At 37.9% G+C, this 20,312-nt stretch overlaps 1 protein-coding gene across 19 annotated transcripts in view; it reads right to left on the minus strand.

Annotated features, from left to right (window-relative positions):
• Positions 1 to 20,312, minus strand: part of cacna2d3a (calcium channel, voltage-dependent, alpha 2/delta subunit 3a) — a 732,424-nt gene that overhangs the window by 103,596 nt on the left and 608,516 nt on the right. For 17 of the 19 annotated variants that reach the window (XR_011358017.1, XR_011358016.1, XR_011358018.1 and 14 more), the window contains 3 exons: positions 18,666 to 18,741; positions 16,845 to 16,897; positions 6,618 to 6,673 (listed from right to left, as the gene is read on the minus strand). Coding sequence is in view for 15 of the 19 variants with exons in the window: in XM_069939674.1 (XP_069795775.1) it covers positions 6,618 to 6,673; positions 16,845 to 16,897; positions 18,666 to 18,741 (185 nt within the window). In the remaining 4 variants the exon portion in view is untranslated. Of the gene's footprint in view, positions 1 to 2,517; positions 2,573 to 6,617; positions 6,674 to 16,844; positions 16,898 to 18,665; positions 18,742 to 20,052; positions 20,273 to 20,312 lie in introns of those variants that run through there. The other 2 variants (XM_069939676.1, XR_011358019.1) reach the window with 2 other exon arrangements.

The following is a 20,312-nucleotide window of genomic DNA, read 5'->3' on the forward strand; positions in this document are numbered from 1 at the left end:
CAACAGCGGTGATTTATGACCATAGCAAATTTACATCTGAAGTTATCACAGAATTTAAAACGATTCTTCTTATTGAATGAGGTTATTTGTGGAATTCCATAAACAGGCTGGTAGAGTCTGCAGTGAATAAGACTGTCATTAGATTATTCTGGCTCTTGCTAGCTTGCTTCAGGCATTGTCAGAATGCAATCAATACAGCAGATTGTGGTTGAAATGTGGAATCCACTGCTGACTCAATTTGCATTCAAAGTACCACAGAATTCAAAACTATTCTTGCATTTGAATGGGTTTATTTCTGGAATTCCATAAACAGAATAGTGGACTCTGCAATGGAAATGTTGCCAATAGATTATTCTGGTTCTTGATATTTTGCTTCAGGCAATGTCAGAACACAATCAGCACTTTTAAAGTGCGATGTTCAAAAATCAATTATATATCCCTCCAGCAATCCCAACATGGCACAATAACATCCGCTAAGTTTCAATTAATTTGTTGTTTGGGAAACTTCTGATGAAGATCTTTTGAAGAGCGGAGGATAAATTTGAGTTGGCTTCATTCCCAATTGAGGATTATTATGTTTTTCCAGATTTTTGATGTGGGTTGAATCAAGACAAAAGCTACACAAATACGGGATAGTATTCTACCTAATTCTTAGTCTTTCAACGTGCACTGACATCACTGAGGTTATGATCACAGAAACAGCATTCCTGGCCACGTTGGTGTCTGACTCAGTTTCAGCTACTCACCATCCTTAGATGGGGAGAACAATATCATACTCAAGGAAACCTCAAGAATTTTGGAAGAAGTTAATACATAAAATATTTGGGAGGTGGACTTCAAACAGGGGTTCCCACGATCAGCCACAAGTAACATTAGTGAAAGAGCCACAGAAAGTCCAAGGAAACGATTGTCCAAGGTTCCTCCCAAAGATAAGGTGGGCAATCAATGGAATCCATTCTGAAATTTATGTCCTGCAAACTTTATGCACAATTTAAATAATAATGGCTGTCATAGGAACATAGGAAGTAGGAACAGGAGTAGGCCAAAAATGGCCCATCGAGCCTGCTCCGCCATTCAACACGATCATGGCTGATCTAATTCATGACCCAACTCCACCTACCTGCCTTCTCCCCATATCCCCTAATTCCTCTATCATGTAAAAGTCTGTGGGACTTTTGCACCATTGTCAATTTCTTAGAAGCAAAATAAGGGATTTAATTTCAGTTTAGAACAGAGGCAGTTTTGGAGGTCCCAAAGTAGAGTCAGAGCAGTCACACTGTGAAGCCAATTTCCTGATCCAAATATCCCTCAATTCTGGACCCTTTGGGAGAATGAAGCCCAACGATCATCAATGCTACTTCTTGATTGCAGCAGCTATCTTCTATGCAGCTTTATCTCATTAAAAAAAGTGAAAGGTCTTAGTGCTATTGGATAAAAGATAGTGGGGTAAATGTTTTTCAGCAGAAAGATATATTGTGATCTAAAATGCTTGAAAGTCTAATGCAAAAAAATAGTTGAAATAGGTATTGATATACTGTATATATGAGAACTTTGCAGGTCTACAGAGTGAGTTAAACAATTACACTGGGCTGTCAGTCAGGTGGTGGAATCAGCCTCTATGCTCTATGATTCTACGAACATTCTATGTTACTCAGGATGTAGGTGCAGACATTTTTATTATCGTAGGGAAATAGCATTGAAGTAAGCCCTTTATCCCACAGAGTTCATTCACACTGCTAATCAAGCACCCATTTCCACTAATCCCCCTTTAAATGATTTTATTCTCCCAACATTCTGATCGGTCCTAAGTAGATGCTGGAATCGGGACCAACTCCTTTTTTTTTGCTTCCCCCCCCCCCCCCTTAACAGATTCTACCACTTACTGTATGTGAGGAGAAATTACAGTGGCCACAATCTAACAAACTGGATGTTTTTGGAATTCAGGAGGAAACCGACACAACTGAAGGAAAACCATGCCCAGAGAACAGGGCTGTGCCCAGCTCTCGCAGGCTGTGAGATCTGAGCTCGGCCACTATTTCTTCCCTGTTTTTACTTCTCACAAATTGAACTCTTGCCTTTAGCTATAACATTTCTTCTTATGTTCTTTCATTGTCAGTGTTCAAACTTAGAAGTCACACATAGTGCTTGGCCATGATGAAAGTTCAGAGAAACAGCAGTTCTTCAGAATTGCTATCAAGGATGTCTCAAATCCAGACATTGCCTCTATAATCAGATTTAATTTACCATCTATTTGGCGTCATAGAGCCTTTGATATTTATATTGACAGGTATTAACAAAACACACTGCCAACAGTAGAGGCGAGTGCTTACAGACTTTGCTTGACTATGTTTTATCTTTTTTTATATATAGTTTGTTCATTCATATAGGTTAACAATTAAGGGGAAAATTGAAGATTAATTCATTACTTATTTGTCAACGAAGATCAATAAATAGTAGTTCTGAGCTGAGGCCTTTCTTGCTTATATACTAAACTAGTTAAAAGTAGACAGTGAGCACCTTTTGTTCCCTGGAAAAATATCTCCTCATTTTCACTTCAGTAATATTGTTAATGCTAAAAAAAAATCACAATCAATTGTCAGTTTAGATTTTCATTGAACATATTGACAAAGACTCAAAATTCCAATGTAAACAATAAGATCTGCTTTGAATATTCTCAGATTCTGAAAGTTATTATTGTCTGAACTGGGTGTGAAAAAAGTTTGATACAGTTATATTTTTTTTCCAATTCTGAACTGTTGTCTTATATGCCTGTGTCTTAAATTGTTCTGTATATTCCATTTGTAGAAAGATTGATGGTGGATTATACTTTTAGTACATTCAACATTCAAACAAAGGTTGTTGAACAGGTTATCCTATGTTTCCAGATGCAATTGAATTTGTTCAGTTTCTATCCGCAGTTATTAACTGATGAAATATTACCACCCATTCGATAATATAAACAAGATAGTTCATATCTGGCCCTAACTTCAGCATATCAAATGCAATGCATACTCATAACCAGACTGTTCAAAACTTCATGATATGACTCAACAATGGTTCTGAACTATAAACATTTTCTTTTAATACTGTCACCTGAGTTGCTCCATGATGTGCTAAAATAGTTTACAAAGGGAATGTTTACATTTCAAATCTATCAGTAAGTCATGAAGCTAAATGTTTCATGCCTTTGTAACCATTTGGGAAACGACAATGAATTTAGAACTGTGACAGACCATTTAAAGTCACACTTCAAAGGCACTAATAATGCAGCAAAGTACCTCTAAAATAAACCGAAAATTATTCTCCTGTCTGCGTGGACAATCAAGCTATTTGCGTACTTATCATAATACCCACCAGATTAACTCAGAAATTGCTGTTAGGTCCAAGAAATTCAAATCTCTAATGGTTAACCTTGACAGTAAGATTAGCCGGGACAATTAAATAAACATCACCCTTATACTAATGCATCAACTCCATTCAATTCTTCCCATAAAATGTAATCATGTACTATAAAATTAAGAGTTATCTATGATGAAAATAAAGTTTAAATATTTATGCATTGTCATGCAATTTATTCTTTTGCATCTGTATTAAATTAGCTTGATATTCTGATACAATTATTGTACTTTTGGCCACTGTGCAAAAACAAGTCAGTTTTCTTTTGCAACACTTTGCAAGAAGTAGAATTGCATTATCCTATATAGTATTCTTCAAGCTTTATTATTAGACCAATAAAATGGCAACATGAGATTAAATTGCACCATTGCCATTGTGAAACCTAACTCAATAAAATTCAGGTTAGGGTGGGGTAATGTCTAAATTGCTGTCCTAGTGATTCAGAGGTTTGGAAATAATAATCTGGAAAAAGTGACTTCAAATGTCCTATTAGAGATGTTAATTCAATTGAAAAAGAAAACTTTTAGTAAAATAAAAGTAATGGCAGTGGAAGCAAATGAGTCGCCTAACAAAGAAAGAAACCTGCAATAATTAGATCCAAGCTTGCATCCATTTAGTTGACATTTCTCATTGGCCCAGGGGTTGTCTAAACACTTAGTTACACCAAACTAGTACAACCAGTGACCATTAAATGTTTGTTAGTACGAATCAAGTAATCATGAAAGTTTCTTGATTTTTATAGAACCACTAAAGTCCATAAGTGGAGGAAGTCTTGACCTCCTTTAATTGAAATCCATGGGGATCATTGCTCAGAAACTGGCTGCTTGTCCAATTTAGTCTTGGTTAGTGTTTACCCTCCATATAAGCAAATAGTTCTAATCATATTTACCTATCCTGTTTCATTACCTCTTTATGCACCTAACCAAACTAATTTTAAATGTTTCTAATGGTGGAAGCAAATACTCCATTCTTAAAATGCACCCCCTCCCCCACTCCATCCCTCACTCTCCTCTAAATTACCAACATGCTCTTGATCCCTTAAACCGTCGTCTTGTGTGGCTGCACTGGAGACGGATGCACGGACACAGTAGGATCGTTTAAACTGCAGTACCTGGGTAGCCGTCCTGGGACCCAGGTGCAATAATTGGGGCAAAGGTGCTGGAAGCACCTTTTAAGCTGCGGGGGATCGACCCATTAAATCGCCAATCCAGCAATTTAAAGGGGGATCCCACCCCTGCGATGAAGCGGTAAGTGATGTGCCAAGCACTCACGCGAACTATCGGTAATCAGTCTACCCCCATTCCACAACCGGCCATCAGATTCCCCCCCCCCCCCCGCGTTAGTCACCACCCCGTTAGTCAGTTGCCACCCCCACAGTCAATCGACATCCACATTGTCAATCACACCCCCCTTCAGCAAAGTCTTGCTGCAGTGAATGTTGAGCCAGAGTGGTGTTCACAGCAGCGACGGTTTGCGGACCCCCCCACTCTAACCCCCGTAGAGCGATCCTCTCCCGCCGATCGTGGCACTCCCACACTCCATGGCAGCAGCCTCTCTACCCATGCCAGTGACCTCACTCCCCCTGATTGAGGATCCCCCCTCTCTCCCCAACACCCCCCCTGTGGCAGTCACCTCTTCCCACCCCCCATCTGGGGTCTCATGACCTCTTCCCCCCCCTCCCCCCGATCGCAGCAGGCACTTCAGCCAGGGGTTTCCCTGTGATGCCAGCATGCAACTACTGATGTCACCAGAGTAACCGGTTCGGCCATTTTCCTGTTTAAGTCACTGGTGGACGTGACCTGGGTAAGTTTAACCAAGTTCCCTGACTACCTCTGAGGTAGGTCAGGGACCCGGTTGGATTCTGACGAGGTTGACCAATTCGGACCTTTTCTAACTGCCACATGAGTGGGGCGCTAAGCCCGGTTAACCCCATTTTACATGGCAGTTTGAAAGAGCCTAATGACTCTGAGGACCTGCTTTTGCTTCTCTTTCTCTGACCATAGGGGGTGCCAGGCAATGCTGATCACAAACCTTTGTCTGTGGCGGACTAAAGGCAATATTGAGTAATAGAACATTTCTGTTTTATTACAAGATAATAAATAATATCTGATCTGAAAACAGTCCAATTCTATCACTAGTGTCCTGTCCTTTCATATTTTAGTAATCACTTCTTAAACAATCCTTTCTATTGTGTTGTAAATAAAAATGATAAAAACAATTTTTCCAAACCTTCTCATATAACCTAGATGTGACTTTGTGTCACAGATTTTGATTTATTGACTCATTATGTTTCCCAAATAGCCAACCAAGTCAACCTGTTAATAACATTGCAAAGGTGAAGGGGTTGCTAAACAGAGAGAATAAACAGTCTAGCCTTTATATAGCCATTGGACCAGCCATATTCAACCTTTTTTGTTTGGCTATGTCCCCCTTAGGATTCAGCTCAAAGTATGTGGGATCCCTTTCCTGTGAAGCAGTTTTTAGTTGGTTTCTTCCATACTTCTTTCTTACTGACTAAATTAAAAAAAAACTAAAAGATTTTTTTTTCATTTCTAACCGTGTCCCCCAAAATGTGCTGTGGCTCCCAGAGAGGCCTGTGGTGACACACCACTAGCCTACTGCAAGGGGCAACCTGTGCACCTGCAGGAAGATCACCGGAGGACAAGACAACACCTGACTGGCTGTCAACAGCCGACCTGAATGGACCAAGCCCCACCCGATTGGCTGCCAATCACCCTCTGGGACATAAGCTACATCCTGCCCCTCGAGGTCAGTCTCAGAGCCAGCAAAGCTATTCCTACAGCCGGCTCTGTGGAAATTTGTATGGAATAAAGCCTGTGGAACAGACTTTATCTTTTGTGTCTGTTTTTCTGCTCAATAGTGCATCACAAAGACCTTACAGCCCCATTAAGAATGGCTGCATTAGATAAAAATCCTAGCTTAGCCATTATTACAAATAATAATATCCATGTGGTGTTCAACAGCCGAACAGAGACACCAAATTAGCCAACGTTTCATCCCCTCACCAGCTTATTCTCCTCTGAAATTTAATGCAAAGCTGTCATGAAAGACATGCTGAAAGTTCCGATTTGAGATTTTTAGGTCTCAGCTGGGCTCAGAGCCACATCACAGAGATGAAATAATGCACTGACACTGCTTCATGCAGAAGATGCTTGAACCTGACAATGTCACTGCTTGCCGCTCAGGAAACATCATCTTACCCTTCACTGTGAAATCCGAATTCCACCAACTGCAAAGATTGAATTCCACCAGAAACCTAGTAAAAATGACAAAGGAACATTGTTAGGATATCGATAGCAATCCTAACAAAACAAATTCATTTGTTTAGTTGTCTGCTCTGGCCAGATTTCCTCAATTATCAAGATCAATTTGCCAATTTTCACGGGCGCATACTGCAATTGAACAGTAAGAAATGTTGAGATATTTATTTTATTGGTCTCGTGCAAATATATATCTGTTCGATTATTACATAAATCAGCTAATTTTTGTTCTGTGACAACACAAGTTGCCATTATTACTAATTATTGAAAATGACCTTTTGAGCAGATACAAGATATAGTTAAACTGACAGAGAGAAAATGCATGATTTATAAGCTTTCTGCATCAGTCCTCAATCTATACAAATATAGGGGTCGCACAGGAATGATGTTGTCACATACATAATCTGAGGTCAAATTATTTATTATTAAACAGTGCTCTTTGCAAATGGACAGTTCCATTATACTTCAATTATTTAAAATATTATTTGTTGCTGGCTGGAAACTGACAAGATGAATGAATAAAGTGTTAGTTATTTGATCATTGAAGAAGTAGATTTTTGTTGGTAGAAAGCAACCAAAGTTGCTAATTTTTTTATCAAATGTATTTTCTGCAAATAGTAAATAAAATACAAAATACAAGTAAGACAAAATTGAATGCTAAGCTACAGGATATGGAGTCGTTCTAAAAATGCATCAAACGACAATTTCTGGTTTGCTTGCTTCTGATAAGAATTTGACAGCCTCGGTTCAATTTTGAAAGTTTATTGTATAAATAAGGACAACACTTCACAACAACAGCCAAGATCAAGGGTTAGGAATAACAATAGGTAAGAAGACTGGAAATAAACATGATAACGGTTAGCTTTAGACTGGTGGTTTATACCTGGCTGAAGGCAGCATTGGCAGGCCTATCAGCGCAGAATACGAGGCCGGCCCATCCAAGGAGCAGGGATCAGTGCCACCTTTTGTGGATATCTGAAGTGCAGCAGATAGCCAGCATGCTCAAAGTGAAGTGCAATTGAGATACAATAATTGCCTACCTCTTTGAAGAAAAATATGGAGCTCCAGTCACGAACAGATGAGTTGCAAAATTGGAAGGGAATGTTTCCTAGAAATTCCCCAACTTCTAAAAAAGCAAGATAAAGCAATGCTGCGCAAAGAAGCCACGTTGACCTTGTGTGAACCCTGCTGCAGCCAGATTCTATTGATTGTGAGACCTGAGATACTAAACACTACAGGGGTCTTTGGTCCACTGGCACATATCTAATGGAGACAAGAGATTGCAGAGTAGGAACCAGGAAATGAGGAATAAAAGAGATCAATCAAATTGAGGAAGGGTCAAGGTGAGACGAAAGGAAATTGTGGGAAAGGTCAACATCAGGGTTGGGGAAATTAGAAGTGGAGGGTGCTGACAGGCACAGCGTCAGGTGGGGAAGTTGCATATGCAATCAAATAAGAGATTTTTGGACAGAACACCAGGGTAGCAGAGGAAGAAATTGGGCAAATTATTCAACTGTTTGGAGCAAAAACAAGCAACAAGAAAGAAGACCTGCCTCTCAGACACGTGCTCTGTGCACTCCACGGCTGCAGTATGGATGTGGATGTATGGTCCACTTTAATGAGCCCTGACACAGATCTGCACCCTGAGGGCGATTGAATTTTGTGCAATCAAGATGGATGTATGCAGTATGAACAGAGGATCCAGAAATGTTTGTAAGTTTATGACCCAAAGTGATTATGTTCCTTTATGAAGGATGCAAAAACAATGCACTTATCTGGAGGGATTTCTATGTTTCAATGTACATATTGCTTTTGTCCTCAATGATTCCTGAATAATTTTATAAGGAAATCAGGGGGGAAAATGCAGCCTGGTCACCTAAAATAATACAAGGCCTTTCATTGAACTGGTTTCATATTTCAAATAATCCAACTTGTGTGATGTTATCTGCCAGGTGGAGCTTTACATCTACTGGCTTTGGTGGATCAAACATTGCAGTTTTGTCAATGGAAACCATTTTGCCTCACAAGGGATCAATTTAATGGGACTCTTGTGATCTTTCATTTCCAAGAGAAGAACACAGTCACTGAAGTTTATATGATTCAGAGAGAACATGTCAGAGAAAGACAAAACCGTGCTTTCAAATTCTGTGCTCCAATAACACAGACATCAATGAAATGCTCCATCCAATAATGTGAAACTTGCAGAAAGATGTGGAAAATTCCAGTTCATGCCATTGCATTTTATCACTGCATAAATAATGAATATTTCTTTCTTCTCTCAGCCCAACTCATTTAGTTCAAATGGTTCAAGGTGGGAAACATTATTTTAAGCAGTTGATTACAAAAGCATTTTGCCAGCTGAACTCTACAGAAAATATAACCACCTGGGACCATTTCAGTTGGGAAATCTGCCCGAAATGGAGTCACTTTGTTTAGAGAAAATGATAGAATGTCACTTTCAATGTCCTTTAAAAAAAATCCATGTTATGATCCAATTTTATTTTCCCAAATACAACTGCATGCAATTTACAACATTATTCAAAGAACTATGCAGATGAGTAAATTATATGAAACTGATCATTATAACAATAGTCTAAGGACTCTTTTAAAATTTAACTGATTTGAAATGGAATTAATCAGATTGCTTCTAATGCTTTGTGACAACGTTGGAACAGTTTCTTGGTATCCTCGACTGTCCATTCACATAGTACACACATTCCTTTTCACTTCAAAGCAAAACTCTTGCTCAATAGGAAGATTATAAGATGCCATAATTCATTTCACAATTCTGATTGGTTCATACTATTAATTAAAATATATTGGCATCCAATAGAGGATAAGTACTATTACTTTGTTCTGAATTGTGCGGTGGGCCATAGCTCAATTGCATAAATAACCAGCCTTATACTGAGTCATTAAAAAGCCCCAGAGATAAATCTTTATAGGATAGATGTAGGATAAAAAAAATCATGGGTAATATTCCATGTATTTTGCATATGGTTTGAATCACTGCCTGATCTACTGCAAGAGTCATCGAATCACCTCACTCTTACGCAAGCCAAGGAATGGTTTGTGACCGTTTGTATTTCCACACAGTCATAATCAACAATATGCAATGTTCTTGAAAATGCTTCAATACCACAGAATTAAAATAAGGTAATAACTTAAATACTTCTATGGAAGGAGCTGTTCAGAAAAGCTAGCTATTTCACCACAAATGATCCTACCCGAACTTGTGGCCATATCAGCATTCTATTAACCCCATCATTTTAGCATGAGTAGTGCTGGCAATACTGGCAGCACGGAATTATCGGGTCTGATATTTGCAGGAAGGTGGACATTAGTGGGAAGTAGAGCAAGGTAGAAATGTTAGATGTGTTCTTAGCATCTGGGAAACACTGCTGCCTGGTGGAGGAGGAGTCGTTTCAGATAAGGAATTGGGTGGGGTGGGAAACAAGAGACGGCTTGGATGTGAGGGGCACCACCAGGGAAGGTTTTGCATAAGTTAGAGGGGAAGGATTCCATCTCGTCATGGCTGAAATAACACTCGCTTGATCGACCCACTGTTGCCTCTCTTTCGCGGCTGGAGTTTCGCCAGCCAATACAAAATTTAAATGGCCACCAGGATCTGAGAAAGGGAGCTTCATTAACATAATCACAGACTTCCTCTGACCCGATTGGATGCTTGGGAATTTACAAAGATTAAAATAAAATTGGATGCTTTAGTGCCAGCTGTTGGGTCTGTTTGCTTCCCAACCCTTGCTGCAATTGAGCAGAGAGGCAGAGAATATTTTGCCTGTAACATCTCAATATACCTATGAGCATAGATACATCTGAAGTCCCTTGAGAATAATACATTTGCCATGCATCACAGATTATTCCAACTGGTGTGAGACTTGAATTTCCTGGAGAGGCAGGTGAAACAGCAGTTGTTCTCATTACAGAGGAATGAAGATATAATAGAGTATAAAATCATGAAGGGTCTGAACAAGAAAGTAAGTAGCATCCGTTTCCACCTCTATGGTAACCAGATGTGATAGATTTGAGGTAATGGATGGTAGAAGAATTTTCTTTATGGAATAAATTGTTATGATCTAGAATTTTCTGAGGAACCAAATTTAATCATAACCTTAAAAAAAAAATTAAGAACTATTTAAATCGAATTGATCTGTACAGATGTGAGAAACAAAGTAGGTTAGGGAGTCATTTCAGACAGCTCACTCGAAACAAAAATCAGCATGTGCATGGTGGATTGATTAGCCATCTTTTGTATGGCGATCTTCCATGATAACGATTCCTACCATGTGAAATAGCAATCCTAGTTACAGATTGTCAGACGATCTCCTATCAATTACAATAATCTCAAAATGGGTTCTGCTGCTTGGTTATTAAGGAAGGACACTTTGCACAAGGTGACAGAATGTTAATGTAGCTGATTGTGTTATTTTCATAGCGAAGTGTGTTAGTGAAAATAATGGATCATCAGTCCAAATAAAGGGGAAAGCTCTCCAACTGCATAGGTCAACTAACTTTTGTTTCCCACTTTAATTCTGGTACAAATTCAAACCTCTGCTGTCATGAAACAATGATCAATACAAGTATGAAGATCCCAAATCAATCTGAGGGAAACATTCTACACAGTGGGGGACATATTCTTTGTTTCTTATATTTAAATTTACAAAGTTGGAGTAAGGCTTTGTTTTAAAAATACATGCACCAAGCTTTCTTCCCCCTTTTAAGTGCAGTGCTGTTCAACAGCAACCTCAATTTCACCAGAGGGGCTTTGGATAAATCTTTCCATTCATAGCATCTTGAAGGCTTTTGGAGCTGAGATTAAAGGCGTCCAACTCATTTGACGGATCTAGAAATCATTTTGTGATATAAACTAGACTAAAATGCCAAACACATGTCACTTTGAATTTTTAATAGACAGTAGCTGAGAGCTAAATTTTATCCATCAGTACTGAAGAGTTCTTAAATGTGACTTTTTGAAATGAAGTGTAGTCATCTTGCAAGTCTGCAATGCTGTTATTTACTGGTGGGGGAAAAGTGTGGGGTTGGTGGGGGGGCTCTACCTGGATTAAAAGACACAACTAGGCCAAAATTAAAGCTTTCTAAAGCTGGTGTTGTGCTTGATTGAAAATTGACAAAGATAGAAATTGGAAAAATTCTTTGTACGGACCTCACAAAAAAATCTCCCAGAAGAAAAGTGAATGGAACATATATATTTTATTAAGTCCAAATTTAATTGAATTGGATCCTTTAAAACTAAAATGAAAGAGCTTGAACTATTTTTTTAATTTATGGTCATATGTACCAAGAGAAGGTGGAAAAAAATAGTTTCGTGTGCTATCTAGGAAAGCTAATCCCTACTTATGTACAACGGGCAGTGCAAAAACAAAACAGAAGAGTAATGTATAGTGTTACAGAGAAGAGGGCAAGGTGCCGTGATGAGGTAGGGTTTGTAAGATAGAGATCCGTTCAAATTGAGTGAATTGCAGATATTTAAACAAGGTCATTTACAAATATGGTCCACAATATCAGATTTTTCTCAGAAAAGAGAACAAAACAGTCAATTGACATATGGTTTCCTATGGATAGTGTTACGGAGAAGAGGGCAAGGCGCCGTGATGAGGTAGGGTTTGTAAGATAGAGATCCGTTCAAATTGAGTGAATTGCAGATATTTAAACAAGGTCATTTACAAATATGGTCCACAATATCAGATTTTTCTTAGAAAATAGAACAAAACAGTCAATTGACATATGGTTTCCTATGGATAGTGTTACGGAGAAGAGGGCAAGGCGCCGTGATGAGGTAGGGTTTGTAAGATAGAGATCCGTTCAAATTGAGTGAATTGCAGATATTTAAACAAGGTCATTTACAAATATGGTCCACAATATCAGATTTTTCTTAGAAAATAGAACAAAACAGTCAATTGACATATGGTTTCCTATGGATAGTGTTACGGAGAAGAGGGCAAGGCGCCGTGATGAGGTAGGGTTTGTAAGATAGAGATCCGTTCAAATTGAGTGAATTGCAGATATTTAAACAAGGTCATTTACAAATATGGTCCACAATATCAGATTTTTCTCAGAAAAGAGAACAAAACAGTCAATTGACATATGGTTTCCTATGGATAGTGTTACGGAGAAGAGGGCAAGGCGCCGTGATGAGGTAGGGTTTGTAAGATAGAGATCCGTTCAAATTGAGTGAATTGCAGATATTTAAACAAGGTCATTTACAAATATGGTCCACAATATCAGATTTTTCTTAGAAAATAGAACAAAACAGTCAATTGACATATGGTTTCCTATGGATAGTGTTACGGAGAAGAGGGCAAGGCGCCGTGATGAGGTAGGGTTTGTAAGATAGAGATCCGTTCAAATTGAGTGAATTGCAGATATTTAAACAAGGTCATTTACAAATATGGTCCACAATATCAGATTTTTCTCAGAAAAGAGAACAAAACAGTCAATTGACATATGGTTTCCTATGGATAGTGTTACGGAGAAGAGGGCAAGGCGCCGTGATGAGGTAGGGTTTGTAAGATAGAGATCCGTTCAAATTGAGTGAATTGCAGATATTTAAACAAGGTCATTTACAAATATGGTCCACAATATCAGATTTTTCTTAGAAAATAGAACAAAACAGTCAATTGACATATGGTTTCCTATGGATAGTGTTACGGAGAAGAGGGCAAGGCGCCGTGATGAGGTAGGGTTTGTAAGATAGAGATCCGTTCAAATTGAGTGAATTGCAGATATTTAAACAAGGTCATTTACAAATATGGTCCACAATATCAGATTTTTCTCAGAAAAGAGAACAAAACAGTCAATTGACATATGGTTTCCTATGGATAGTGTTACGGAGAAGAGGGCAAGGCGCCGTGATGAGGTAGGGTTTGTAAGATAGAGATCCGTTCAAATTGAGTGAATTGCAGATATTTAAACAAGGTCATTTACAAATATGGTCCACAATATCAGATTTTTCTTAGAAAATAGAACAAAACAGTCAATTGACATATGGTTTCCTATGGATAGTGTTACGGAGAAGAGGGCAAGGCGCCGTGATGAGGTAGGGTTTGTAAGATAGAGATCCGTTCAAATTGAGTGAATTGCAGATATTTAAACAAGGTCATTTACAAATATGGTCCACAATATCAGATTTTTCTCAGAAAAGAGAACAAAACAGTCAATTGACATATGGTTTCCTATGGATAGTGTTACGGAGAAGAGGGCAAGGCGCCGTGATGAGGTAGGGTTTGTAAGATAGAGATCCGTTCAAATTGAGTGAATTGCAGATATTTAAACAAGGTCATTTACAAATATGGTCCACAATATCAGATTTTTCTTAGAAAATAGAACAAAACAGTCAATTGACATATGGTTTCCTATGGATAGTGTTACGGAGAAGAGGGCAAGGCGCCGTGATGAGGTAGGGTTTGTAAGATAGAGATCCGTTCAAATTGAGTGAATTGCAGATATTTAAACAAGGTCATTTACAAATATGGTCCACAATATCAGATTTTTCTCAGAAAAGAGAACAAAACAGTCAATTGACATATGGTTTCCTATGGATAGTGTTACGGAGAAGAGGGCAAGGCGCCGTGATGAGGTAGGGTTTGTAAGATAGAGATCCGTTCAAATTGAGTGAATTGCAGATATTTAAACAAGGTCATTTACAAATATGGTCCACAATATCAGATTTTTCTTAGAAAATAGAACAAAACAGTCAATTGACATATGGTTTCCTATGGATAGTGTTACGGAGAAGAGGGCAAGGCGCCGTGATGAGGTAGGGTTTGTAAGATAGAGATCCGTTCAAATTGAGTGAATTGCAGATATTTAAACAAGGTCATTTACAAATATGGTCCACAATATCAGATTTTTCTTAGAAAATAGAACAAAACAGTCAATTGACATATGGTTTCCTATGGATAGTGTTACGGAGAAGAGGGCAAGGCGCCGTGATGAGGTAGGGTTTGTAAGATAGAGATCCGTTCAAATTGAGTGAATTGCAGATATTTAAACAAGGTCATTTACAAATATGGTCCACAATATCAGATTTTTCTTAGAAAATAGAACAAAACAGTCAATTGACATATGGTTTCCTATGGATAGTGTTACGGAGAAGAGGGCAAGGCGCCGTGATGAGGTAGGGTTTGTAAGATAGAGATCCGTTCAAATTGAGTGAATTGCAGATATTTAAACAAGGTCATTTACAAATATGGTCCACAATATCAGATTTTTCTCAGAAAAGAGAACAAAACAGTCAATTGACATATGGTTTCCTATGGATAGTGTTACGGAGAAGAGGGCAAGGCGCCGTGATGAGGTAGGGTTTGTAAGATAGAGATCCGTTCAAATTGAGTGAATTGCAGATATTTAAACAAGGTCATTTACAAATATGGTCCACAATATCAGATTTTTCTTAGAAAATAGAACAAAACAGTCAATTGACATATGGTTTCCTATGGATAGTGTTACGGAGAAGAGGGCAAGGCGCCGTGATGAGGTAGGGTTTGTAAGATAGAGATCCGTTCAAATTGAGTGAATTGCAGATATTTAAACAAGGTCATTTACAAATATGGTCCACAATATCAGATTTTTCTCAGAAAAGAGAACAAAACAGTCAATTGACATATGGTTTCCTATGGATAGTGTTACGGAGAAGAGGGCAAGGCGCCGTGATGAGGTAGGGTTTGTAAGATAGAGATCCGTTCAAATTGAGTGAATTGCAGATATTTAAACAAGGTCATTTACAAATATGGTCCACAATATCAGATTTTTCTTAGAAAATAGAACAAAACAGTCAATTGACATATGGTTTCCTATGGATAGTGTTACGGAGAAGAGGGCAAGGCGCCGTGATGAGGTAGGGTTTGTAAGATAGAGATCCGTTCAAATTGAGTGAATTGCAGATATTTAAACAAGGTCATTTACAAATATGGTCCACAATATCAGATTTTTCTTAGAAAATAGAACAAAACAGTCAATTGACATATGGTTTCCTATGGATAGTGTTACGGAGAAGAGGGCAAGGCGCCGTGATGAGGTAGGGTTTGTAAGATAGAGATCCGTTCAAATTGAGTGAATTGCAGATATTTAAACAAGGTCATTTACAAATATGGTCCACAATATCAGATTTTTCTCAGAAAAGAGAACAAAACAGTCAATTGACATATGGTTTCCTATGGATAGTGTTACGGAGAAGAGGGCAAGGCGCCGTGATGAGGTAGGGTTTGTAAGATAGAGATCCGTTCAAATTGAGTGAATTGCAGATATTTAAACAAGGTCATTTACAAATATGGTCCACAATATCAGATTTTTCTTAGAAAATAGAACAAAACAGTCAATTGACATATGGTTTCCTATGGATAGTGTTACGGAGAAGAGGGCAAGGCGCCGTGATGAGGTAGGGTTTGTAAGATAGAGATCCGTTCAAATTGAGTGAATTGCAGATATTTAAACAAGGTCATTTACAAATATGGTCCACAATATCAGATTTTTCTTAGAAAATAGAACAAAACAGTCAATTGACATATGGTTTCCTATGGATAGTGTTACGGAGAAGAGGGCAAGGCGCCGTGATGAGGTAGGGTTTGTAAGATAGAGATCCGTTCAAATTGAGTGAATTGCAGATATTTAAACAAGGTCATTTACAAATATGGTCCACAATATCAGATTTTTCTTAGAAAATAGAACAAAACAGTCAATTGACATATGGTTTCCTATGGATAGTGTTACGGAGAAGAGGGCAAGGCGCCGTGATGAGGTAGGGTTTGTAAGATAGAGATCCGTTCAAATTGAGTGAATTGCAGATATTTAAACAAGGTCATTTACAAATATGGTCCACAATATCAGATTTTTCTCAGAAAAGAGAACAAAACAGTCAATTGACATATGGTTTCCTATGGATAGTGTTACGGAGAAGAGGGCAAGGCGCCGTGATGAGGTAGGGTTTGTAAGATAGAGATCCGTTCAAATTGAGTGAATTGCAGATATTTAAACAAGGTCATTTACAAATATGGTCCACAATATCAGATTTTTCTCAGAAAAGAGAACAAAACAGTCAATTGACATATGGTTTCCTATTTGAATTTATAACTATTAAAATTAATATGAGGTATCAATCACAATTTAGGATTCAGCAGAGAATTTACTTACAAGATTAGTTCTGTCATAATCCACTTTACTGCAGCAAAGAAGACATAATAAGGCTGGAGAGAAGTAACGGAATTAGTTCAAACAGCTGTGAATACTCTGTTCTCCATTAGCACCAACAAGTCAGACAATGATGTAATTAGTTCATACCAAGATGTGGCTCGTGCTTGATCTTAGATATAAAAGGTGAAGCATTAAAATGAATTATACCAAAAAAGACAACAGAGAGCAAGTTCTTTGATCCTGCTGCTCAAAAGGAATTTTCCTTTCAATACATCCATTTTTTTTTAAATGTGTCACAAGGATGTCATTATTCTCTGCGGCAGTTGAATACAACTGAATGGGTTCGAGCCCACTTCAGAAGTGTGTTAGGCATTACCCACCCTGGTTTGGGACTGCAGTCGCACACAGGCCTGAATGGGTTAAGGACAACTGGGTATCTTATCTAAGATGAAAAGTGGATTTTTAAAAAATAACTGAAGGGGTAATTTTTTTGAATTTTTCAGGCAATTTTTCAGTATCCAATGGCAGATTACTAGCATTTGCAGTGGGGAATCTGCTTGCGTTTAGACTTGGTGGAGGATAAATCAGCTTGTTGATCTCAGTGGTGATTTTATAGTTGCCAGACAGAAGAGTAAGAGTAAGGACAGATTGAAAAGTTTAATTATTTCTGTTTACTTACTGTAAGTGTTTTCAGGTGAATTTATTTTTAAAAATATCTTTTAATGTTCTTAAATAATTAACATAGCTTTTAATGGCTTTTGAAACATTCTGAGTTACGGATGTCAAAGTGGGATTCTCAGCAAAGTTGCTGACTTCTGCTATAGTTTGTGTGGGGTTTGCAGGCTCTCCCAAAGAGTGTGTGGATTTCCTCCAAAATAGGTAGGGGTGGTAGATTAAGGGGTCACTGTAAAATTGCTCCCAGGTGAGTGATTGTCACATATGAGAGGAAGGAGATGTTACAGGAAAAAAAAATGGAATAATGGGTTGGCTATGTGAGTTGATATTAGACTAAGTAGGCTGAATTGCCTCCTTTGTCACCTGAAAATATTCAGAAGCATTAAAAAACGTTGATCATGGGCAAATGTTATGCTATTCGTGGTTTTCTCAACAGTTGTATGGTTGGGGATTTTTGTGATCTACCCACGAGACACAATTGCTTCATGCTTAACCTTCCAATTGGGTCTAGATCTAAACCTTCCTCAGCTGGTACATCCTTCAGCAACAATAAGCATAAGTTCAGGAGAACAAAGTATCTCACTGGTGACTGCAGGCAGCACAATCCAGAGTGTTATATTAATGGCCGATGATTAACTGACATTAGCGTTTATTTTTGCCTTTTGATTGTTTTTAAAATTGAATATAAATTTTCATGTTATGCTATGGATATTTAATGCAAGGTTTATATTTAATTAATACACCAAAATTATTCTAAAACAAGTTAATTAAAAAAAAAGTATTTGCAATAAAGTGCTGCCAGGAAATGTCTTTGCATTTTTTTTATTTTTCCTGAATATTTAAAATAGATGGAAAAATATACACATCCAAAAGCAATAAATGCATACGTAGTCGGTGCAAGTCGTAACAGGATCATTATACTAACTCAAAGCAGTGAGACTCCCTTTTCACACTGACAATATTCACCAGCTGTATAAAATAAGTAGATTTATTTTATTTTAAGGTTGCTAACACTAAGTTTGAAGGTTTAATATTGGGAACCTAATCAATTCTGTTTTAAATTGGCACACATAAAACCCCTAATGTGATGTTCTTGCTCATCAATCTCCGTATATGGAGTATTACTGTCACGCTCACTCTACTTACATCCAGTAAGCCATGTGCACTGTCGCTATTGTCTACGGTTGTTCTACACATGGCTTGGAAGTCATAAAGTGTTACTCTAAAAAAGAAAAGCAGAAAACTACTTAATGGAAAAAGAAACACAAGCAGATATTAAAAATCAAAATGAGAAACAATACTTCAACAACGGACTATCGTAACATAAAATAATGGAACTGAAGAAAAGACACAAGATACAATAGATTAAGGCATAGCAACAAATGCAAAACATTATCACAATCCAAAGTGTTCTTTCACAATGTATTGCTGCACATTCCCACCATCTAATGGGTTAAGGAAAACCAGAGGTTACAAATATACACTAATTTCCATGTAGCAGATGTTGATGGAAAAGAGCTTGATAACTCGACTTGTGTTGAACAGGTGCTTTCTTATCCAATCCAAGTAACTATGAACTGCAGTAGTTTGTAGGTTATCCTTGACCAGCAGGAATACATCGCTTAATAATCTACTCCTAATTTAATCAGCATTAGCTTTGAGGCATTTCTCACTTTTTAATATGATGCTGTTGGTATATTTTTTTTTATTCTTTAGGAAGTGATAATCCTTTTAAAGCAAATTCATTGTTAACATTAGGGCTCCATGGGTGATTTCTGAATATGGTCTCTTGTCTGGTGGACTATAACTGTTTGCATTGAAAAATTCAAGCAATAAAGCAGTGAGATTTCATGCTTATGAAATGCGATTGCAATTTCTTTAACATTCAATGGAGGAGAAAAATATGGCTATATGCTTGTAGACTTCCACCAAAATTCATTTTCCTCTTCAAAGCCCTGAATTGTCATCTGCTGAATCAGAAATACCATATTTGAATTTCCCCAACCAGTTAGGAGAGCTTTAGAAAGGTGCTTCTGTTTCCCCCAGCGTGGAAGACATTTACATAAATTTCTGTCCCTCTAACCTTTGGAAGCCGATCATGGTACACAAAGCAATGTGGAGAAACTGAAAATGCAGTGGTAGGTAACATATGCAAATAAATCCATACTATTTCCATATTATCAATCATCCAAGAATCTAGCTCTGACTTCATCTCCCTGATCTTCTTTGAGGATCTGAAATATCCTTTACCTGAAGCTGATTAGAATTATGGCAAGGTGGATGCCCATTGTAACTCACCCATGCACTGTTAGGAACACAAGGAACCTCAAAAATCACTGCAGGAGAGAGGGAAGGCTAAAACTAGAAGGCCCCAAGTTTCTTGTGAAGCCCACAGTAATCCTTGAATAAATTAGTATAAAAAAGCTTCTGCTGACTCTGCAGTGTTAAAGTTAGCGGCCTTAACATATGGCTATTCTTCTCAGTTAAAAGCCCAGCACACCATTGATCACATCAGTAGGTCACTAGATTTTACCTTATTTTTGTATGCATTCAGCTGTTCCCAACAATTTTCTTGCTGAAAAACAAGTACCAAGCTTCTGAGTGCAGCGTGTGCATATCCACTGATCCTTTCCATAACGGACAGCATGTGACATATCAGGAATTTACTGTGGAAAACTAAATTCCCATACACTGGAACCATTACAGAAATGATCCGAATCATCTCATTAAATTTTATTCTTGAATATTTTACCCTAATAAAGAAATATTTAGTATCATTGTCATTTTTAATAT

This window comes from Narcine bancroftii, chromosome 5 (assembly GCF_036971445.1).
Source record: "Narcine bancroftii isolate sNarBan1 chromosome 5, sNarBan1.hap1, whole genome shotgun sequence".
NCBI lineage: Eukaryota > Metazoa > Chordata > Chondrichthyes > Torpediniformes > Narcinidae > Narcine > Narcine bancroftii.